The sequence below is a fragment of the Manis pentadactyla genome, chromosome 12, assembly GCF_030020395.1.
Source record: "Manis pentadactyla isolate mManPen7 chromosome 12, mManPen7.hap1, whole genome shotgun sequence".
Lineage (NCBI taxonomy): Eukaryota > Metazoa > Chordata > Mammalia > Pholidota > Manidae > Manis > Manis pentadactyla.
This window is the reverse complement of record NC_080030.1, coordinates 20,697,314-20,722,311: the sequence shown is the minus strand read 5'-3', so window position 1 is coordinate 20,722,311 and position 24,998 is coordinate 20,697,314. Positions and strand designations below refer to the sequence as shown.

At 38.5% G+C, this 24,998-nt stretch overlaps 1 protein-coding gene across 2 annotated transcripts in view; it reads right to left on the bottom strand.

The window, feature by feature from the left end:
• Positions 1 to 3,340: 3,340 nt before the first annotated feature.
• Positions 3,341 to 24,998, bottom strand: part of NUP133 (nucleoporin 133) — a 58,186-nt gene continuing 36,528 nt past the window's right edge. For both annotated transcript variants that reach the window (XM_036904589.2, XM_036904598.2), the window contains exons 16-26: positions 22,024 to 22,146; positions 21,312 to 21,411; positions 20,518 to 20,769; positions 19,738 to 19,871; positions 17,693 to 17,851; positions 16,948 to 17,083; positions 12,033 to 12,151; positions 10,431 to 10,511; positions 8,270 to 8,334; positions 6,971 to 7,059; positions 3,341 to 3,675 (exon numbers count right to left, since the gene is read on the bottom strand). In XM_036904589.2, the coding sequence (XP_036760484.2) occupies positions 3,539 to 3,675; positions 6,971 to 7,059; positions 8,270 to 8,334; positions 10,431 to 10,511; positions 12,033 to 12,151; positions 16,948 to 17,083; positions 17,693 to 17,851; positions 19,738 to 19,871; positions 20,518 to 20,769; positions 21,312 to 21,411; positions 22,024 to 22,146 (1,395 nt within the window). In that variant the 3' untranslated portion in view covers positions 3,341 to 3,538. The remainder of the gene's footprint in view (positions 3,676 to 6,970; positions 7,060 to 8,269; positions 8,335 to 10,430; positions 10,512 to 12,032; positions 12,152 to 16,947; positions 17,084 to 17,692; positions 17,852 to 19,737; positions 19,872 to 20,517; positions 20,770 to 21,311; positions 21,412 to 22,023; positions 22,147 to 24,998) is intronic.

The window sequence follows — 24,998 nt, the reverse complement described above, 5'->3', positions numbered from 1 at the left end:
AGCACGCCAGCGGCCAGGTGGGCAAGGGGTGAAACCAAACTCACTCTCGTGTCTACAAATGTTAGGTGGGCCCACGGGAGCCGGGGGTGGGGGGCCCCAGGCCTTCCCAAGGTGGCTCGCATCCTCCGGGCCCTGCTCTCCTGGGCCATCTCTAAGGGCCTGGTGATTCCCTGGGAGCCACCCCTTCCCCCCCCGCCCACCCAGTTACACCTGGTACAAGGAACTAGGTGGAAGCCTGCCTTTGGAGTGAAGCATTTCTGGGTGTGCCTTGCCCTGGGACTGGCTATGTGGCCTTAGGCAGGCCGCTTGCGGAGAGAGTCAGCATTCTCAACTGAGATACTACCTACTCTAGGATGGATTACCTATTCACCTAAAAATACGTAGTGCCTAGGACATAAGAAACAAATAATGCATACCTTTCTTCTGCGTGTTTGGAGGAGGTAGGGGGTGAGGTGGAAGGACATGACAAAGGGTTGAGAGGTGGGCAAAGGAAATTACAAATGATTAGAGCTGTTCACTAACATTGAATCAATGCCATCACAAACCGAAGAGTCGATATAATTTTAAATGTATCTGGAGTGCACAAGGATTTGGGTAAAAAGACTTATTCTAGTATTATTTAAAATGGCAAACAAACCAAACCAAAACCATTAACCCAAGTGTTTTAAGAGAGTTAAGAAGGAGAGGCAGAAAGCGACAGAACTGTTACAGTTACAGCCATATGGTCGTTAAAAAATTGTATCTTGAAGAATATTGAAGACACACATTCTGAAAGAGGGAAAAAATGGTTTTTAGAGGAGGTGAGGAGAATCTTGAATATACAATCCTGTGGCCTCCAAAGGCCATGGCACACAGGAGATACACAGTGTATCTGTGACCTTAAACCTTCATGGCGGCGGGGGGTGAGGCAGAGTGATTAGGAAAAAAAACCGTCTAATGAGGCTCCTTGGCAAGAGTGATCATGAAAAATGGTTGGAAAATACTGGATTAAGGACACACAGAAATGCTCACAGTTATCTTACATCAAAGTAAGTGGGTTACAAAAATAGTATGCACAGTCCAAAACATGTTAAGATGTATTTTAAAATAGTTACTGAAGTTATTTCTGGCTGGTGGGATTACAGATCTTTCATATACTTCAAAAAATAGGTTTCACATTTTCCACAGTATTTTTTTTAATTTTAGAATTGTACAAGATTATTTTTTAAATGTACTTTGGTATTAATAAGTGGATTTTACACTGGAATATAGTAAAGCGACTTTCCCTTTAGATATTCTCTGAGTAAAACATCCAGGAATAGGTAGGTGGGACTGCACTAATATTTTGTCAGTTCTCAGCCTCACAATACATAAGTGTGTCGGGTGACCACACACAGCGAGAGGCGGCTCTGGCGTACTGATGGTGCGGCTTACTTTCGTTCAAGTCACTGAAGAACACGATCCTCCCCAAAGGCGGACAGGGCCGCACCCCCGACTCCCGTCCCTGGTCCTGGCACGTGGGGACAGTGCCGCAGGGAAAGCCAGGCCAGGACCGAAGGGAACCACGGAACACCTGTCCCCAAACATCCCCTAAAACGAGATCCCTACAACAGAGGGCTTCGGCGGCCTCCTGCTTCCCTAAGGATTTCAGCGAGTGTCTTGCTGGTACCTCAAGTTCTGCCTTAGTCTTTGACACATTCACAAGCTCTTAAAACATACCAATGTGCAAAGCCTGCCACTCACTATCAAAAACACAACCTGATTATTTGATTTAATCAAGGCCACAAGCTGTGACTTTCCGAACAGCATTCCACAGGCAGAGTGAAAAAAAACCTTTTCCAAGTCAGTCAAGTTTCTCTTTCCTTAGAAAACATGTTTACCTTCATAGCACCTTTATAAGTTGTCTTTATCAATTACTCAATTTACATAAAAATCCATACATCTTTGATAAAGATTATGTCGTGGAACAAATTTTAAAATTTTTGGAAAAAAAATAGTTCAAAATCTTAGGCCTTAATCTCACTATTAGTGCTAAAATCATTTAAAAAACCCGACCATTTTGATGCCAGAGCTCCTGACTTTAGGAGGTAGAGCTCTGAAGAACGAGCCCTTTCACCCCGTATTCCGAGAAAACAGCAGTTTTCCACCTGTGTGACCCGCAGGGCCAGGGCCATCGCCGGAGCGGTTTCCCCACCACACGTGGAACCGGGTGTGTGGCCACAGGTGAAGGCGGCACGGTCCCTGGGTCCCCAGAACACAGCCCCGGTAGGATGGCACAGGTGAGAACTGCCGATGCCTACGTGAAGCAAAGCTGCTCCTGCAACACAAGACCCCGGCAGCCCTCAGCTGCCCCCTGACAAGCTCCCCCCTCCCTCTTGGCCCCTTCACTGATCACAGCCCCGGACCGGACCCGGACCCTGTCCCAGCACCCGAGCCACGGTCAGCAAGGGCCAGACTGATCTCCCTCGACCGTGGAGGTGAGCAGCCCACTCGGCCTGATCTCGCAACTGTGCTCACAGGCCAGGCTCGAAGCCTGGAGGGCGAGGGCGGGTGCAGCACCTGGGTGCACCCTGAGTCCCGGCGCTGAGCTCTCTCTGCTACACTTAACTTCTGACCTTCTCGGCTGTCAGAACAAGTTGTTTAGTGGGCGTCCCACTGGACCGAAGCCTGAATACACCACAACTCCCCGTCCGATCTCTGGTCTTCATCTGAAGCTGGATGAAAACTGAGTGACGGCACGGGTCAGAAGAGAGATGCTCCGAGAACCATTATTTTCCAATTAAATTGGTTGTCATATTAAGAAAAGCCTATAATGGTTTCTACCACTACACAATAGAGCCGGAGTGCAGTGTAAACCATCCTGAGGCTACATGAAGCTGACTGAATCACAGTGAAAGACTGCAACCAACACTAAGGACTAGTTACATGGTGACTCACAGATAGATAGAAAGCCACATGTATGTCTTATTCACTAAAATAACTGTCATTAATACTCTATGCAGAAAGTTTAAAACTTTCCCGATGACATAATCAGTTACCAAACTCACTCTGTTTTATCTTTTAGTCTCATGATAAAGTCAGCAAATCTGACATTTACCTTGCCAGTATTTCCCACTAGCACTGACCAAATGGATATCCAGCACTCCAGATTCTCTTCAGTACTTCATGTCCCAGATGGACAACAATTTCGGAAGCAACCGAGTGCAATCTTGTCATTTTTAGAGTCATAGAAACTGAAGCCTGGTGGGAATCTGTACATACACGCAGCCAGACCGAGGCCAAGAGGTCCAGAGCGCTAGACGGAGGGGTCAGAAGGAAAGGTCAGCAAGTACGGGAACGACAGATAGATCGCAATCAGAAAAAAGGAGAAGAGAAAATATTTAATTAAAAACCAAAACTCAAGTCATAGTTGCTTTATAGTAGCTTCCAAATAAAGTATAAAAAACTCAGCAATGCATAGAATAAAACTGTACAAACTTCTAGATGTTCAAGGCCTATAGTTTTTATAAGGACACACTTAACACACATTTTCAGGAACAATGACCATTTTTAGAAAAAGTTACATTTGTCCTTGGACATAATATTCGTAATTTGCTTTCAAGACAAACTCAAAGTAAGGATTGGACTTCAAACTTCCAAGCTGATCTGCTTGTAGTAGGTCTTTCACCTCTGGTAGGTATTCGTTGAGCTGAATGCCTGAACACAAACACAGAAAGTGATTTTTTATTTCCATAAAACTCTCAAATGAATTAAATTGATTGATAATAAAAACACCTATGCTTCTATTCAAAATATAATGTCATTCTGCTATTGGGAAATATTGTTCTAAATTCCTTCCATCTGTAAAACACAATTGCGGGTCTAACAACGTGACAGTCTTTACTGAGATGAGGTTGCTTGTTTTTCCCCCTAGTGGTTCAAAATAGCCAGTCTATTTAAAATCTTTAATGGGATCTGAAATACTTTCATTTTTCTCCACAGTTTAAGTCCTTACATCAGTGTGAAATTTTTTAAGTAATAATTACTTGAAAACAAGTATTTCAAACAATTATATATTCACCTAGTTGGGAAATAATTTAGGAGAAACACTGTCATGAAAGCCAGCTCTAGCATCTCAAAATGTATCAGTCTGAATTTAAAATTAGATAGGAAGAAGAATCATTTCTTCATTAGTCCTCCATGGAGCTGGGAAGTCAATGAGCACAGATTCAATGGATTACGTTGGGATCTGTGTAATTACAAAAAAGTATGTACAATTTTCTCATTTCATAAAGAAAACCAGAGAAAAAAATTTTAATTAATGTAATTTTACAATGTCTCACATTGCCATAAGGTTCTCAAAATCAAGTATTGCTTTTATATCCTCAAAATACCTAGGCACCATTTTTTGTACTTAATTGTCATACAACATAAAATCAGGGCTAACAAATGTAATAAGGCTAAACCCAAAATATTGATATATCATTCATTAAAATTAACACTTTTAATAGACTTTTTCTCTGTAAAATAGGATTACACTTGGAAAATATCGTATTAATTTCTAAACAATCAATTCTCTAAAAAACTGAACATCTGATTTCCATCTCTACAATGTATATCTTCTGTTTAGACCTAATATTTAATGGTGTATTTCTTTTCTTTAGAGCAGGAGTTGAAGCTCAAACGTCCCCTGGCAGGTGGCCTGAGTAAGGGGGGCAGTGCTCCAGCTGACTGTTGCCAGGTAAGTATTTCAAGCTGTTGTATACATATCTATTCATTTTTAGGAGAAGTCAGAAAACAAGACTTTTGTAAGAATTCTTCTATTAAATGCTGGTGACTAATAAGAAAACATTTTAAACTCCATGTAATGACAGGTGCATTTCATTTTGTATGATGATGTACTTCAATAACATGTAAAAACAAACTGAAAAGGTCCATGTGGGTAATATAAATATAGCTGATAGAATGAATTCACTCCACAGGCTGAAGCAATTGTCAGGCTGTCAGAGCCTATGAAATATAACATGAGTCTATCTATATCTCTCTACGTTCGAGGCTCTGTCCTTTAAAAATATTTACTATTGTACATAGAAGCTATACTATTAAAAAGGTTACACAGATAAATGTCTTTGGCTTGTTGTTATAATAAATACATATTCTTCAGAACAGAATCTATGTGTGCACTATTATATATATTCTTATATAATAGTTTCTACTTGTTTTTGTCCTTTGGTCAAAATCTAGTAATTCCTTTTGTAAAACCATAACAGAAAAATTCCTGCTTTCCATCTAGTATTTAAATTCTAACAATAGCAAAACCTGCAAAGTCATCTTTAAATGACACTAACCAATTAGCCACAACTCAGTTCTGTGGCACTTCTGCAAGAACTAACTTCATGGAAAGCATCGTATTTGGGCCCAAAGGCTTTCTAATAATCTATTATGCTCAACTGGAGATCTCTCCAACAGTATAGAGAAATCAACTATATCCTGCTATTTCTTCAATTCCAAATATATAAAAAAGAAAAAAGCCTTTAGATACATTTTAGCTCTTCCTGAATTTCAAGTATTCCAAGTATTTCCAAGCAAAAGATATTTTCTTTTGCTACATATTTCTTCCTTCATTATTTAATTTTTATCTTCTGATAATGAAAAGCCTTAATTAACCTTTGTGTTATTTGCTCATCTTTAAAAATGAATGTACTCATTAAATCTGTCAATTTTGGGTGATCAAGTTATCTATCCATTTTTCATAAATAAAAGTCAAGGTCAAGTTACAGTAATCTAATCACAGAATTGCATTTATATTTGATTAGTTATAAAAGAAGACTAAAAACCCGAAAAGCAATGCTAGGAGATCCCCCTGGGAGGCCCTAAAATGAAAGCTTTTGGAACACAAACATTGTGAGCAAGTTCACTTCCCTTTAACCTTAATATTGGTTGTGGCTTGTGCCTCAGTAGTTCGGAGAACTGCGCTTCATGTCACAGAGTTTAGCCAGTGACCCTAAAACAGGACTGCAGAACAGAATCTATGTGTGCACAGAAAAATTTCACATGTGTGTAAATGTCAGCATAAGTAAAAGTTCACTTACATTCAGGACTGCTGTGTTATGACAGCTTTTTGTCATCGTGTATTTTTTCTAACTGGTATTTAAGAGACTGTCTTTATATTTGAAAAGATTGGTAAACACTATGTTAGCCTATTTTGCACATTGCCTGGATTTAGTATCACATATTTTGATCTAGTAATTCTGTAATAAACATGAGCCACATTTGTCTTCGTGTATAAAATGTGCAAAATCTCTCATCTCTAGGACACTCCCCAAATAGGAAGCTTCCGGTTAGATGATAAAACGTGGAAGCGTCCTCTAATTCCTCTTTCCTCCTGAGAATAAGCATTTCATTTCTAAAAGCTTCTTTACCTCTTTGTATCTTGATCAACAAACAGCATTTTGCTTACTGCTTTAGGTACAAAATCATATGCAAAACATACTCCCTCTTGTTTCTTTTTAATTAGTTCCCAAGATGAGTTTTAGAGTGTTAATGTCCAAAATGGATTTGTAAAAACATTTTGTAATTTGTTCTTAGGTATGGTATGGTCAGTGCAGGAGGGGATATACCAAAAAAGTGTGTATCTCATTTCCAGTTTTCAATCTTCACAAGAGTTAACTAAAAAAATTAAAGGAAATGATTACTTCTATCACATAGTTTTTTGGTGTCACAACCAAAATGTGACCCCATTCCTTGTCCATCCGAGTCAGCATGGACTTACTTCAGTCACCCAGGGCCCAAGTGGCTGGAGACGTTGCCTTGACACACATACCTCCACTTGCAGAGGGAGGAAAACAATCCCTTCCATTATCTTAAACACATTTCTCTAATTTTGAGCATGATGCTGTTTAATTTTAAACTACCTTGCCATTTGACACTTTGGCAAATCCCCATCATTTTAAGATTTCTTAAAACTGAGCAGTGATGAAGATATAATTTTCAACAATAAAAAACTACTTACCATCTTTTAAAAGTTTCTGTAAGATTTTCACAAATATACTGTCTTTAGATACTTCAATTGGATCATCTTTACCATCTGAACTGGACCAGCTAGAAAACAAAATCACTGTGAGGGGGAAATGGAATCACAGACACCCCTGAAATAAATGATTTCTGTTTGCTATGTAGTTTTGTTTTGATGGTTGGGAGGTGATCTAATCTTTGAGTTTTCTGATAGTGTTTCAGATTATTTAAATAAGGCAGCTTTAAATGATGGATATACTGAGATCTCTGTATTAGATACAAGATGCCACACTCAGGTATCTATTCATGCAATGAACTGTGATGTATTTGAGGTATATTTATACTGATGTATATTTCCCAAGAAAATTCTACAAGTTAAGTAACAATTCTAGTAAGACCCCCAAGTATGACCTTTCAGAGCACAGGCAATAGTTATGTTACAACATACTCTGTTTTCCATAAAAGTAAAATGACAGCCAGTGTCAGGTATAATTTAAGTTTTCTTTCTCTAGTTGAGATTATCTATTAAAATACAAACACGCAGATCTACTGCTTAGTAGCAATCAATGGACACATCCGTGTGACTTAAAGTTTTTAAACACGGAGCCAGGATAAGGAATTCCAGTCAAACAAGCAGTATACTTTTTTATGATTAGGAAGGAGAATCAACCTCCAAGACCAAATTTAACAATAATTTTAACTGTTTGGGAATAACCAGAGGAAGAAATGCTTCAGTAAAAATTGTTCTACCATAATTTCTTATCACTATAGGGAAAATGGCTGAGTAGGCTTTTAGCACTCAAGTCATGCTCTCTTTAAAATTCTTTTCCTGGAAACAGTCCATCCCCACAAGGAATTATTCTTAGTCTTTGCTACCACTAACGCCATCATCCTCACCGATGGAAATCCTCCTCTACAGGGAGAGGACTATGAAAAACAGGCTTCAATAACTTAAGAGGGCACTGATCCTCACACTGTAGTAACTTTTTGTTTACAAAAGCACGTGGCCTCAAGTCTTGTTTAGCCCAACTTCTGTGAAAATAAATAACACATGTATTTCTGTACAAACTGACAGTCTAAATTTCAAAATTAAAGGTACAGATTTATTACAATTGTCTAAGTCCTTAAGCTCTTCGTTAAGTATTGAATGGAAAAAGATTACTAATGCAACTCCTAAAACTTTCATTAATATATTTTACAGTTCACTTAGGCTACAAAACCATTTCACGTATGGTGGCATCACCTTCTAAGAGTCCTGTTCCAAAACCGTACTTGGATTCATGCTGTGAGAACTTACTTGTCTCTCTGAAGAGCTTTGCAAAGGATTTCCAATTTCAGATCATTTATATTTACATCTTCCTCCTTCACAGCAAAACAAAAAATCCTCATTAAGTCCTCATTTTAAAAAATACATGCTTAAACCAAAGTGTCCATCAATAGATGAATGGATAAAGAGCATGTGGTACATATACTCAATAGAATGTTATTCAGCCAAAAAAATTAAGAAATCCTGCCATTTGCAACACATGGATGGACCTAGAGGGTATTATGCTCAGTGAAATAAGCCAGGCAGAGAAAGACAAGTACCATGATTTCAGTTATTTGTAGAATATAAAAACAAAACAAAATAGCAGTAGACTCGTAACACTGAGAAGTGACCAGTGGTTATCAGGGGGAGGGGTTTGATGGGTGGGTGGGGTGGGTGAGGGGGATAAAGAAGCATAAAATCTCAATCATAATATTAATTGGTCATGGGGATGGAGGTGCAGCATGGAGAATATAGTAAATGGTTCTGTAACATCTATGTTGACAGATAGTAACTGCACTAGTTGGCAGGAGGATTTAATAATGTGTGTAACTGTTCAATCACTGTGTTGTATACTTGAAACCAATATAATATGGTATATCGAGTATATTTCAATTTAAAAAAAAGGAGACAGTAAAGAGATCAGTGGTTGCCAGGGGTTGGTGTAGGAGGGATGCAGAGATGGAGCAGAGAGGATTTTTAGGGCAGAGAAATTCGTACTTAGGATACTGTAACAGTGGGTCCATGTCATTACGCATCTGTTGAAGCTCACAGAATATACAACACAGACTGAACCCTAAGGTAAACAGCAGACTTAATAATAATGTATGGGCATTGCTCCATCGATTATGACAAATGTAGCTCACTGATGCGAGATGTTAACAGTAAGGGAGACAGCAGTGGTGTGGGTGAGAGGGTAAATGGGAACCCCTGTACTTTTCATTCATTTATCTGTAAACCTAAAAATGCTCTAATAAATGAAGTCTATTAATTAATTGAAACACAAACACAAAGTAAAAATAAATACATGCTCAAATTTGAGTTAAGCCAACTCCCAATTCTGCATAAATATTATGTTAAATTCATAATTTAAAAAAATTTCTGTCTTCAAAATGTCACTACTACTTAGAAGAATAAGCCCGTTAATAACTTTGTGTGGATCAGTTTCTGATTATTCTGTGATAAGCCTATTTCATTGGGAACCTTGAGAGGGTCAGACCTTCACACGGGGCAGCATAAAGCCAGCGCATGGTGCTTTCCGGGCCCGCCACATACTGGCAATCGCAGGCCAGCTACTCATCCTACGGAATTTTCATTATAACTTTTATTTTTTTCAAAGAAGCTGGAAAACAGCTTCCCTTAGGGTGAATATTATAAAGAACACAGACCAACCTCAGAGATATTGTGGGCTCGGTTCCAGACCACTGCAATAATGCAAGTCAGCTGAGGTTTTTTTGGCTTCTCAGGACCTATAAACATTATGTTTACATGACACTGTAGTCTATTAAGTGCAAAAGCATCATGTCTAAAAAAACAATGTATGTACTTTAATTAAAAAATACTTTATTGCTAACACATGCTGACCGTCCCCTGAGCTCTCAGCAGGCTGTGGTCACTGATGGCCGATCACTGTAACAAATACAACAGGAAGCTTGAAATACTCTGAGAATTACCGAAATGGGGCACAGAGACAGCAAGGGAGCAAATGCTGTTGGGAAATTGGCACCAACAGACTTGCTCGACGACACAGGGTTGTTAACAAACCTTCAACCTGTAAAAAACACAGTCTCTGCAAAGCACAATACAACAAGGTGTGTTTGTAAACCAATAAAGCAACATTGCAGACTGAGGAATTCCTAAGGACTTAACAAATGAGAGAGGACTTTGAAAAGCAGCATTTTTATTTGTGCAGAGAAAAAGACATCAGGGAATGTGTAAGAATCACCAAGAAGTGCAATCATTTGACAGATTTTCTAAAGAGCTATGTGTATTCTAAGAACTAGGGGTAGCTGACCCAGGGTCTTTTCTAATTAACATGTTTTCATGACTGGCTAAAAGAGGCTCTTTTTTCTTTTTGTATGTATTCAGGTCTGCAGAAAACCACATGTAAGTTCTGATACTTGCCTGTGACCATCTCAGGTGATCTACTCACCTCATCAATATACTCCAACAAGTCCAGTGCTTTCTTGAAGTCATACTCACTGGCTCTTCTGTTTTCTTCACAGATATACAGCTATGGCAAGTTAAAATAAGGGTGAGGATTATTTTAAGTTATCATATAACCAAGACTGGAGAAATTTATAGAGAAAAGAAGTCATTTTGTCTTTCAAGTAAGTTGTATTTTTATAGTAAAGAGCAGTATCAACCTTCGAAATTACACTCTATCTACCTCACAATAAACTGTATTTTAAAACACACATATGTTCAATCAGTAATTAATTTGCACAACTTGGTATATATACTTTTTAAATGTCAGTACATTTAAATTCTTATGTTCAAGACAGCATACACATTTCAGTGTTCTTTTTTTGAGCATTCCCTTTGTACTACACTGCTACCCCTGACCTTTAAAAGCTGGCTATAATGCTTTCAAAATGTTGCCCTTTCAGTTTAAAAAACAGCATACAGCTGGTCTACAGTTTACTTAAAAGACAAGAAAATATACACCTACATGTTATCAATGGTTATCACTGATTGGTTATATCATAGATGAGCATATACACATTTCTATCTTCTTCAAATCTCCTATAATTTTGTGATCAGAAAAATACTTGCCTTATTAAAATATAAATTTGAATTTTTCCTGTCTTCTCTTTCTAACTATTCATAATACAACAAATTTCACTTTTAAATACTGTATATAATCCTTTAACAGCAAAGACAGTACTTAAACCATTTTAGAAAAAAGCTATCTACTTGCTTTCACTGTCCTACAACACTCAAAACACAATACTTCATTTCTCTGTTTCTGAATACCCTTGTTTCTCCCACTGTTAACATCTCTGAAATGGGAATGTGGCATCATCAGAGTAAAACTGCCCCTACTTTCCCCTTCTTACTAATATATAAAATAATGATGAGTTTTACAAGCAACGGTTATCTTATATTTTAAACTAAAAATGTTGTGACAGGAGAGGTTGCTGTGAGTTCAAATAGGACATGTGTTGCTAATAGTGGCGAAAATACTAGTTTTTACTTGTTTGCTTTCCTTTTCATATAATTAGAGCAAATCCAAGGTGAGCCTGTGACACCGCTCTGGAATTTGAAATGCTTCCCAAAGAGGGAGCAGCAGAGCTACGGCTACAGCTGTACACGACACAGTCACCCGTCAGAGGCTGCAGCCCACAGTGGAGCTGGGCCCCTAGGAAAGAGTCATGCGGCAGAGGAAGAGGGTGAGGATGACACTTAGGGGCTGTGTAAATCCAGCTCCTTAAACCATTCTTCTTACAGAGGAGCCTGAAAAGCATCTCATGATACTTATCTGTCCCACACTAGAAAAGCAAGATACAAGCAATTTCTTCTGGTCACCTGGATAAACTTTTATGAATAAGTGGAGATCCACGGGGAGGCAGAGGCTGATCAACTATTTCTGCCAATTGGTGTCCTGTGCTCAAGCAGCTTCTGACAACTTATTCTAGGGGGACACTATCAGGAAAACAGGAAGTGGAAAGATGACTACTCTTAGGAACTACACTACGTGGCCCAAGGTTGTTCTGACACTAAGAAATGGTGCCAGAATTTGAAAAGCACGTACACCAATGAGTTGCGGTGCAGTCAGTACTGGCATCGCGCTGAGACTCAGCTGTTTCTCGGCGAGCAGCTGTTCAGGGAGGGTCTCCTGGTGCAGCAGAAAGCGCTCCTGCTCAGCCATGTCTAAAATTCAGAATGAGAAGAGGAATAGGAGTAAACTTTTGCTCCATCGAACAAATTCGAATTTAAAAGGAATCACTTCATCTCTAAAGGCAGTCACATCACTATTCAATGACCTTAGAATGCTATTAATTCTACTATCACTATTCAATGACCTTAGAATGCTATTAATTCTACTTATTCTCGGTTCCTGATTATATTAAAACTTATTCACGATTTGATCCAAGTCACATGGATGATCACATCTACCTGGAACAAGAGGAGAGAGAAGAGCTAAGAAAATGTATGCTACTTCTGGAAGAAGCCACAGAGCAGAGGCTAATGCACGAAGCATAAGCTCCCCAAGTCCGGGGTCTCCCAGTCCCACCTTATGGTGACTCAGTAAGTGCTTCTTCCCACCAGAATTTCTCGTATGATTTCATTCACTAAGATAAATGACCCACTTAAAAGCCACCATGAGTATATTCCAGGAAAACAAAACCTGGACGATTACGTGCCTAAAACTGCTTTGGTTACCTCTGTATGATGAGGTGACAGGCGCTTTTAACTTGCCATCAATGATCCAGGCTGCAGCCCATGGCCTGGCTTTACCCGCAAAAATGTGCTGGGTTGCAGGGAAAAGGGTGGAGACCTGCTCTGTAGCCTCACAGACACAGCAGTCGCGGGGAAATGGAGCGACCAAAGCACAGATATGCTCGTTCAAATTGTGGCATCCTTCCACATAATCCCAATTTCATAAAAATTAAACAAAACATTTTTGTGCAATTCCCACACCTAGAAAAACAGACTGGGAGGATACACAGCCCAGCAGGAGCAGTTACCTCTGAGGCAGTGGGGCTGGACTACTGACCACTTTTTCATTGTTGCTGTGCTTCTTCCACAATTTACAATTTTCTGTAAAGAATTATTTACAGATCCAGAAAGAAACTTCTTTTTAAAAAACTTATCCCCTATAAGTAGATACACTGTGATGATAGTCTGTAAGAAATTACTGAGACCTGAAAGTATTCCCATTGTGTTAAGAAAGCAAATGCTTTCTTAATCATAAGAAGTGATCAAATGCAAAACACTGACCAGAGTTCCAAAGTTACCTGGGGGGAAACAGTAAATAATAAAGCCTTGTGTCAAAATACTTAGATTAACATGATCTATCTCTGGTGACCAGGCTCAAATATGGCTTCCCATTTCAGACCATCAGCCAGCCTTGCAGAACACAGACACATTTTTCCAGAACAACAGGCACTACTTATGCTTAAAAATTAAAGATTGAAAGGTTCTCCCCAACAGTGAAAAATAATCTTAATTATAAATGCTAATCCTATGATTTATTGAGTATTTAATATGTAGAAGACTTTTTTTTTTCAAGGAACACATAATGGCTCTGATCCCACCCATTTATAAATGAGGACACTGAGGCCCAGGAGGGTAGATCGACCACTCAAGGGCATGGAGCCAGCCCCTGGATGAGATATCTGACACCAGATCTGTCCCGTTCTGCCCAGATCACTTCCACTGCACCCAGTCCCTAGAGAAGCCACCGAGCCTTCCAACCAACCTTTGTGTGCGAACGTACTTCATCCCTGACCACCCAGCTGGGACCCTACCCTCCAATACTCACTTGGAAAATTTCCAAACCTGAATACCAAGTGCACTGTGAATCTAGAGTCACCTGCTGCTGACATTTTGCCGCCTTTGCTCTACCTACCTACCAACCTACCTATCTGCCCTCTCCCCCTAACCCATATGGAAGTTCCAGACATCACACCATTTCACTTCCAAACGCTTCAGCATGTATCTCCTAAGAACAAGGACATTTAATTAACCACCATATCATTACCAGGCCTAAAGAATTAAATATCAATAGAGCAATATCATCTAATATTAAGCATGCTAAAATTTCCCCCGTTATCCCCAAAACGTGTGTCACAGTTGTTTTGGTTATTGAGGAGCCGATCGAGGGGCTGATCAAGAATCCCACACGGCACTTGGCCATCAGGGCTGTTAGGCCCCTTTCATCTACAACAGCCTTTTTCTGTCTTTCATGAGGCTGAATCTTGAAGAGTTTGGGCTGATTACATTGTAAAATGCCCCACAAGTGGGATACAGCTAAACGTTCCTTTCTGATTACGTTCAGGGTGAACATTCTTGGCAAGAGTATGACACAGGTGTCCCGTGCTGCCTGCCGCATGACATCGCTCCAGGGAGAGCGCAGTGCGAGCTCGCCTTGCTGTTGGTGACAACACCCTGAACACGTGAGGATAGCCTCTTGCCCTCACCCGGCAACCCAGTGACTTAGTATCCTTGGATGGTCAGTTAGTCATTACGGTTGCAAAGTGGTGACTTCCCAAGTCAGTCATTTTTTTCTACATTACTTGGCATTCTTTCTCACAAAGCAGCATTTCACTGACCCCTCTCCCTTTTGGATAACACTGGGTTTACGGATTTTTCATTTTTAAACTGTGAAATAAAATCCCTTTCCGCCTTTCTCTTTAGTGTCCGAGCAATCCCCAAACTGGCCGGTGGGAGCCATGTGTCGTGTGACACCTCTGCATCAACCCTGCTTCTGACCAGACAACACTCCCCAAGATTCTATCTTCAATAGCCTCCCTACCATTTTGAAATGGTAGCTAGAAAACAAAACACAGGTCCAAAAGTATACTCTTGCTACAGCATGTCGTTATTTTTAGGTCTTTTCAGTGGAGAGCACCAAGAAATAATTTTTGTAGAATAGAGACCCCAGATATTAACCCAAACATATATGGTCAATTAATATATGATAAAGGAGCCATGGACATACAATGGGGAAATCACAGTCTCTTCAACAGATGGTGCTGGCAAAACTGGACAGCTATATGTAAGAGAATGAAACTGGATCACTGTCTAACCCCATACACAAAAGTAAATTCAAAATGGATCAAAGACCTGAATGTAAGTCATGAAACCATAAAACTCTTAGAAGAAAACATAGGCAAAAATCTCTTGGACATAAACATGAGTGACTTCTTCATGAACATATCTCCCCGGGCAAAGGAAACAAAAGCAAAAATGAACAAGTGGGACTATATCAAGCTGAAAAGCTTCTGTACAGCAAAGGACACCATCAATAAAACAGAAAGGTACCCTACAGTATGGGAGATGATATTCATAAATGACAGATCCAATAAAGGCTTAACATCCAAAATATATAAAGGGCTCACGTATACCTCAACAAACAAAAAGCAAATAATCCAATTAAAAAATGGGCAGAGGAGCTGAATAGACAGTTCTCCAAAGAAGAAATTCAGATGGCCAACAGACACATGAAAAGATGCTCCACATCACTTGTCATCAGAGAAATGCAAATTAAAACCACAATGAGATATCACCTCACACCACTAAGGATCACCACCATCCAAAAGACAAACAACAAATGTTGGCGAGGTTGTGGAGAAAGGGGAACCCTCCTACACTGCTGGTGGGAATGTAAATTAGTTCAACCATTGTGGAAAGCACTATGGAGGTTCCTCAAAAAGCTCAAAATAGAAATACCATTTGACCCAGAAATTCCACTTCTAGGAATTTACCCTAAGAATGCAGCAGCCCAGTTTGAAAGAGACACATGCACCCCTATGTTTATCGCAGCACTATTTACAATAGCCAAGAAATGGAAGCAACCTAAGTGTCCATCAGTAGATGAATGGATAAAGAAGATGTGGTACATATACACAATGGAATATTATTCAGCCATAAGAAGAAAACAAATCCTACCATTTGTAACAACATGGATGGAGCTAGAGGGTATTATGCTCAGTGAAATAAGCCAGGCAGAGAAAGACAAGTATCAAATGATTTCACTCATATGTGGAGAATAAGAACAAAGCAAAAACTGAAGGAACAAAGCAGCAGCAGACTCACAGAACCCAAGAATGGACTAACGGTTACCAAAGGGAAAGCGACTGGGTAGGAGGGGTGGGAAGGGAGGGATAAGGGCAGGGAAAAAGAAAAGGAGCCTTACGAAAGGGAGCATTATGATTAGCATGTATAATGTTGGGTGGGGGGTATGGGGAGGGCTGTGCAACACAGAGAAGAGAAGTAGTGATTCTACAACATCTTACTATGCTGATGGACAGTGACTGTAATGGGGTTTGTGGGGGGACTTGGTGAAGGGGGAGTCTAGTAACTATAATGTTCTCCATGTAATTGTAGATTAATGATAATAAAATGAATAATAAAAAAAAAAGAAATACATTTTTGAAACAATCGTGATTCCGTCGGTATCTCCAATTCAAATGCAAAAATATATGGTTCTTCCTCATATTTCTTCTATATTTACATCTCCCTTCTCATTGGTTTTCAAAAATAACATATTCAATCATTTTCTCAATCTGTAGTATACACAAAGTAGTTTTACAATTAAGACACCAGAACATTTTGAATTCTGAAACCAAGAACTTCAAAATTATCTCTATCTATACAACAAACCCACTGAGTGATGGTCAAGATTTCTTTGCAGTTCTTGTCAGAATATGAGTAGCTAAGGGTGGCATGAGAGTACTCTGTTCGAATCATTTGACTTTATTCTTCAGGAATTCTAATTTAAAATATAGATTATTTTTCTCTAAAAAGAGAATTGCAAGTATACTGAAAAGCATTCAGTGAAAAAAGAAAAAAAAAAGCCTTCAGAGAAAAGATTTCCTCTTACAGGAGACAGGGGCCCACTTTCTAATGGGTCCTGGTAAATGGTAGCAGGGATGCGTTATCAGCGCTCATTGATGGCAGGGCTGATTTGTATGTCTTCTTGTTCAGATTATTTCTTTTACCTTCAATTTTTTCTTGCAGTACATCTTCTGAAAAGTCTGAAGCTAATGCAGCCAATTTACTCAAGCCAAGAAGGGTTTTTTTCTTTGCAAAGTAACGAGTTTCCGTATTTGCCAAACCCAAAAGTGTCGCATGCGCCTATAGTAAACAAAATGTGAAAACTGTGGTAAGAAACTGGGTACTAATTCAAGTGGAAATAAAGATTAAATACAATCCAAACTTGTTTTAAGCTGTGTCAATGGAAGATCATCAATATCAGCAAATCTAAAAACTGACCAGTACCCTATATTGACAGTAATTACACAATAAAACACCAGCCCCCACACTAAACACTGGGCAAAAATACATGTATCATGTATAAAACATTTGGTCTATGACAATTATATATTCACTTCAACATCCAGCCAAGGACAAACTTTAAAATTTGTGCACTCCTTTTACCCATAATTTGAACATTTTTATTTTAAGAAAATACTCATTACAAAAAAGATCAACTGCTACTTACATGTCAATAAAATTTTTGCACTTTATTTTACTGTAATAGTCAAATCACAATTGAATACATTTTTTTAACTGAGACATCAGAATAGCAATATCATCATAAATAGAAAACTTCATTCATATTATGAGAATAGAAGATACACATTTCAAATAACTTGTAAGTAGTATTTTAATTACTAAAAACTAATTAAAACTAGCTAAATAAAAAATTGCCTAAATCTGCTCCACATAACCCATTCTTCTTACCTTTTCTAATTCTTGGCTGTTAATTTCATGTAACCAACTGAGATGTTCATGCGCTTGCAAAAAATCTGCCAACTGTCCATGCTGAGAAACGGGCTGAGATAATAATTTACCTCGCTTTCCTTTCTCCATATACCAACGGAAGAGAAAGTCTGAAAAATTCTACAAAAAATAGAGTCAAGAATCCAATAATATTTAGTAATATTGTTTAAAAACATAATTTGATCATAAAACATTAAATTTCCTCCAAAGGTTTTAGACTCTCAAACAGAAATCTTGTTTTAAGCACTGATTTCCTATATTGTAGAGTCCTTAAAAATTACCTACTTCAATAATCCCATTTGACAAATGAGGACATTCAGACTTAGAACGGGGATCTTGATCAAGATCATATAGAATCCAGATGTGTGCTTGCCCAATGTGGTAGCCATTGGTCACATGTAGCTGTTTAAACTTAATTAAAATTTAAAATCCAGTTTGTCAGTCACACAAGCCACATTTCAAGTACTCGATGGCCAATGTGGCTAGAATCTCCCATTTCAAACGGTAATTACAAGTAAGATCTGCATTATCACAGAAAGTTCTACTGGACAATGCCAAGACTCTGTCATTCCAGAATAAAAGATTCTCAGGGGTAGAATCCTGTGCCCGAGGGCCACGTGGGCTGGCCTGATAAATTAGAATCTAGAGAGGACCCCAACACCCAGCCAGTTCTCACCATGGAACATTTGCTGAATGTTGGGATGGTGTGGGAGGCTGGGCTGGAAAAGACGACTAAAATGTCCTACGTCCTCATAGTATGTAAGAGATATTTCCCCTAAAAGGGGACTCTGCAATGAACACATCAGTCCCACAGACTTTTGAAACCAGAAATGAAAAGAATATAACAGAAGTGGCAACCAAGCCCTTGCCCACCTCTATTCCTGATGAACTGAGTGATCTGCCTCTTACCTGCTTTCAAGGGAAAAATAGCATTGATTTCCATCTTTACAGTTCTTTTATATACAATGTCCAAAATACAATGAAACAATTTTAAACATAAGCAGAAAAACATGACCAATAAGAGGAACAGAAGCAGACCTAAGAATGATCAGATGTTGGAGTTAGCACATAGGACTTTAAAATAACTACTAAACATATTAAAGAAAATATAAAAAACAATGCAAAAAATGGATGAAAATATCAATGGAGAACTAGAATCCATAAAAAGAATAAACATCATGATGGGTCCAAAAGTATTACTTTAGCACTATCATAAAATACTGGCTAAGTCATGTCCAAAGTCAGGCACTGATCAGGTAAGTTATATCCAGTCCATGAAATACCATAACATCATTAAAAACACTGTTATGGAATATTTAACAATATGGACAAATGTTTGTCATCTATTAAGAAAAATAAGAAGTTGACAAAACATATTTGTCTTTAATAATATAGAGTAAAAAGACTACAAGAGTATGAACCAAATGTTAAAAAGGGTTTTTCTGAGTGGTACAATTATGAGTGATTTTTTTATATTCTTTTTCTGTTCAAAGGAGTTTTCTGAATTTTATGTAGTCACTTTTATAGCAAGAAAAAAATCAGTTTTTACATTAAGATCAAATGATTGAATACATTGGCTTTAGGAGGCAACTTAAATTCACTTAGTGTCATAATGGGAATTTTAAAAAAATTGGAAGCATGATAATTGAACAAGAAAAAAAGAATCTTAGGGGTATGGAAATCTGAGCTCTCTCAAAGTAGTATCCTATGCTCCTAAGATCTTCTATGCAAATTTTTAAAACTCTACCAATATTCACATATCTAAGTTCCTTCAATTATAACTAAAAATATAAGAACAGAAACACAAGTTTTAACATATTTTCAAAGGCCAAAGAATATTTCAGTAATATTTAAAGAATTGTTTGCCAATTTAAAAAGAGCCATACTGTGCAAATTACTCTCTAAGTTAAATATTAAAAGATTATGCCATTTTCCAAAAGCCCCAAGGAAGATCTGAAATGGCAAAGCCTTGCTACAGGCCCCTGCCCATATCCCGCGTCCCTTACATGGTCCTGGAACTGGGTCATGTAGCGCTGGAGTCTGGTCTGGTTGTCAGTCTGCTCACATATTTGTACCAAGATATCAAAGTCACAGTATTTTTCTGCTAATGAAGCAGCCCATGAGTACTGGCCTAGTGTGACTGTGGAAATGAGAACAAACGTAAAAAACAAATCCTGTTAGTGAAAGCTTAATATCTAATAAAAAATATTACTTGAAGTTTTGCCTTTATTCATATTATATTCTAAAAATAATTAATGAAATGGAAACCTTCCCAGTTACTGGCATGTAGTTTCATAATCCAAATAAACACATTAGATGCAAATTCAGTCCCTTGCTTCAACGCTGCCTACCTAAGATACTACCCCCTTCCTTCACGTTCTAGCAAAACAAGCTGCTTCTCGTAATCCCAACTGCAGTGTCCCTTGCTGACCAGCCCCACTCCTCTATGTACGCCTCTGACAGCCTTCATCGTGTTCTACTCTGAAGTCTAATTACTCATGTCAATGTCTGAGAAAATAAGCTCTTTGAGGGCAGCTTCCCCATGTGGATTTATTCATTTTTAAATCAACTTCAACATCATCTATGGTACTTACGCCTGGTAAGTTATGAAAACAAAGTTGAAGAAATGAACACAGAAAGCTAGCCAGACTTGCTGTGCTTTATGTTCTTGGTTATAGTTGGAATAATAATATTACACTGAAAATGCTACATTAAATGATGTGACTACTTCACTGGTTCTGCACATACAAAGACCCATAGCCCTCACTACAATATCATGCACTTACGAAGCGGAGATAAGATATCTGATCTTTTCTGTAGGTATTCCATTTCCAGATTGTTGTATCTTTCTTTATCACAAGACTTGTCCAGAGACTTAAGCTGCGAAACATAACCGTCCAGGAAGCAATCAATCAGCGCCACCAGCTGCTCTGTCAGAGTGTTCCGGAGGCTGCTGTCCGCCTGAGGATAGACCACTCTCAGAACAATTCCATGCTGATGCAGCACGACTGTTCGGAGGCCAGCAGGACCACCCGTTGCTGTAAAGTCACACAGAATAATACAGTGAGTAGTGGCTGGGGAAAAACCAACTGCCTAGAAATAGCATCACTTCACTGCTGCTGGGGAAAAAAATGTCACATAAGAGCTCAGGTGGTACCTCTCTCTGCCCTGTTCACACCCTGTGTTCTCCACAGGGAGAGAAGGCTTCCGCAGCAAAGCCAGGTACACAGGACCCTTCCTTCTCCTGAACTCCTTAAATGCTACTCCACTTACTTTCTGGTATTACACCAACATAAAATATAGTCAATACCTCCAGGACCAGTATTGCAAATAAAGTAGAAGTAAATGCTTCTACTTGTACTAAAACCTAGGAGATGAATAACAAGTACCAGTGAAATAAATTACAAAGAGATCTATAAATTATCCCCAGGGGATAGAATGATTTTTCACAAGAATTCCTCATCTTGGAGACAGCACACTAGGGGAATAATACAGTCCACAAAAACAATGGATCATTAGAAACACATTTTGAAAAACTGCTATTAAATCAGTCTATTTGGGATCAGTGCTTCAGTCTCACCTGTCCATGGAACATACTCAGGTTCTTTTCCTAGTGGTCCTTCTCTTCTATACAAGGAGTTTCTATTTTGTCGATAATGACTAGCAGCTTGCAGCATGTCCTGAAAAAAATGAAACGTGTTATCACATGTGAGAAGTGATGAATCCCGGTATTTCCAAAGGTAATTTGAAACACCATCTGTTAGTACAAAAAACTATTCAGCACAGGCCTGGAGGACTACTTTCTGGTTCTTTCTGCATTTGCAATTTGTTTTACTCTAGCATATAACTTCAATTTTGGAAAATGACAAAATTATAGTAACCAAAGTAGGGAAATCATTACTATATAGTCAATTAGCTAAAATTAAATGGAACATTCTAATCAATAATATAAGTAATGAGCTTTTGAGTAATTAAAAAAGAGATTTACATAGTTACTTTAACATTAATACATTTGCAATGATTTATATATATATAAACATATATGTATGTCCTTCTCCAAATAAAAGGTTTATTCTACCAAACCGAACTCACCGTTATAGAAACTTTCAACACGCACAAGGCAAAAATGCAAAATGTTTAACTGATTGATAAAATAACTGGTATTTTTCTGCCTTTTGGAATTAACAAATGTCTAAACCTTTATAATTATTAGTGATACAAAGTAGGAATATGGAAACCACTTTCTCTTGTACCCACCCTCTGGGAGTCACCATATCTTTGTATTTTTGTACCTTGAGAATACTGTTCACATTAATCACCACTTCAGCCCATTCAACTGACTCCAATGACATGTCCTTCAAGACTTGCTCCTCGTGCTCCAGCAAACACTCACATATGGTATCTACCTGGGATACCTGTGGGAATAGAGAAAAGTTAACTACTTTTAACAAAAATTATAGTGATGGGTATTAATTACAACTGCCCAGAATCTACTCAATGGGCTTTCTCATTAAATCATACCCTCAGCTCCTTAGTTGGAGGAAAACAAATTTAAAATCCAAGAAAAGTTAGAATCTCCTACATTTTGAAAGTTGAAATGTCCAAATAACCAAGTTTAATAAGTAAGCAAATTCTGAATTGTTACCAGGTAAGTTTTTAAAATACGAAGTAACTGAAAAAGTATGTACAAATGATTTACTATGGCTATTAGTGTTTATGCTGCCTTTAAATAGTACTAGGTTCCAGATGACACCACATTATAACGTAAGATCCCAAACTGATGAACTAATGAACTACTGGATTCAAATAATGACCCAAGCTAATGACTTGCCAATTTCTTTCTTTGAGGAGACATAACATAAAAATTCCTCTTTTTTTACATATGACAGAAATTTTTGTCAAATAGCTACATATAGAAAACAGCTAACTAAATATATAACTTCTAACTGTTCTTTCTGTCTTTTTTTTTCACTAATTAACACACAATGGTAATGGTGCAAAAATTTCTTAAGCACTAAAACATTTGTTTCCAACTTCAGCCCACCGCTAAGCTTTTCCGCTTTAGTAATTAAGTGGACATTCACTTAGCATTTAGAGTTTGCATAGCATTGGGCACTTAGAGATAAGAAGGAGAAATCAGACTCATTGCTCGCAAGGAACTTACAAACTAGGTGAAGGAATAAGGCATGCACACACACAAAATGTGGTCCATACAAATAAATCATTGCAAACCTTGTTTTTCCTTTTGTATGTCTGATGTTAGTCAAAGGCATCCTAACAGACCTAGCAAGAAACTTTGACACATTTAATTTTCAAGGTTAAATGTAAGGATTTTTTTATATTAATGTGAAAAAGATAAAGCATAGATGATATAAAAGAAAATAATATGAAAGTAAATAAAAAGTCAAAACAATTGCTAAACACCCTTATCATGTGAGTTACATATTCAGTGGTTGCAATTCTGCTGTACAAACATGGTCTGTTTCTTAAGCAGTTAACTGTACTTCATAGAGCCCTGGGCGGTGCCGGGCTACTTCCCAGACTGGGAACGAGGCGGAGAGCGTACCCTCAAGCCGACTCTATTATTTTACTTCCAATCAGAGCTGCTAGGTCATATCTCTCCTATACAAGCTCCCCAATTAGACATCTTCTCTTAATATGCTAATACCTGTTGGTAATGTAATTTGTCACAAGTGACGGACGGGTAAAGACAAAGAAAGAATCATTTATATGTACCTTTTCCTTATATTGATACATCCCTTCTTTCCAGCTCCTCTTTCATTATGGCTAAGCCAAGTGAGAGAACCTTTACAACTTTACCCAAAGGAAGCTTACGACCAGTAAATATCATGGGAAATTAAGATAAATGGTGATGTAAACAGTCCTAAACACAAACATTTTGCATAGAAAGCATTCCTTAGAGGAATTAATCACACTTTGAGTTTTGTTCTGTCGTATTCCTAAGGTATTACTCATGAGTTACATATCCAACTAATAATTTCCAGACCCTTTTTCCTCCGCTAATTGGAAAATGGGCATAGACTTAATTAACTAGTATGCTTTGCACTTTTATCCAAATGCAGAAAAAGGAAACAGCCTCTTAATTCTTATGAGTAATTTATCATTAATAACTTTAAATTTTTTGTTTTATCATGTAAAATTATGTATGAATAGACAAAAAGAAGTTACAACAGTTTAATTGGTTGCATCATGAAACTTGAGGTGAACTGTTTTTCTTTCATTCATATTTTGGGTATGTTTGCTAGATAAAACAAACAAAACAAAAAAGTGCTGTGCTTTATATTCTCTAGGGAAAAAAAACTAACCCAAATAAATTAAAACAAGGCATACTTCAAACTAAATACATTCATGCATCAGCAGAAAACCTGAACATAGTTCAACGTCTTAAATTATTTCCAGGTTATAGTATATCAATTACTAAGAAAAAGGAAGACTTCTTGGCATAGCCTGTTAGATGCTAGATTATAGCTAATTGGAAGAGGAAGGAAATAAAATGAGAGGCACCAAATAGAGTTGAGTTCCCCAAATGCAAAAAATAATTTCAAATTTCACAAAGCTGTGGAAAGATTGACACTTTCTAAAATCTGATGCCACAAAGGAAGAAGGGGACAGTCCTAGTTAAAGGGCTATAAACTCCAGAAGCAACCTACTAGTATGCCTGAAACAGTGCGCTTCATGCCAGCTCAGAGCTGGAGTCCGGAGTCTAAGGTGAGACGATCAGTCCCTCTGAATCTCAGCATCAGCATGTTTAAAGGAAGAGAGTGAAGCCTCCACCACTTCATGAGGCTGCGAGGCATCGCACAAGCGCTACCAGTACAGTGCCCAGCTGCTACTACTCACTGGCCAGCATCTGCAGAGTTCAGTGATAGCACCATTCACAGAGGCGTGAGCAGGAGCAAGGGGTGGTGCAGCGCCTAGGGCGAGCCAGAGAGTGGGCCATGGTAAAGTCCAGGCCTGGAAGGGCACCTGGAGGGAGCAGTTACTGGCAGTGCAGAGAGAGCAGCCAGAGAAGAGCTGTGGTCTCTGACCACAGGCACAGCACACAGGCGAAGCAGCAAAGAAGGGGGCTGACGGAATAACCCCCCTGTCCTCTGACCTGACATTGCCTCACCTTCATCAGACCCACAGGAAGCCAGAGGGCAAGGGGGCCCACTGGCCAGGAGGCCCCCCGGGGCAGAGTCCAGGGCGGATGTGGGAAGACAGAAGGGAAACACCCAGCACACAATGGTGAGGCCTTCTTGGTCGA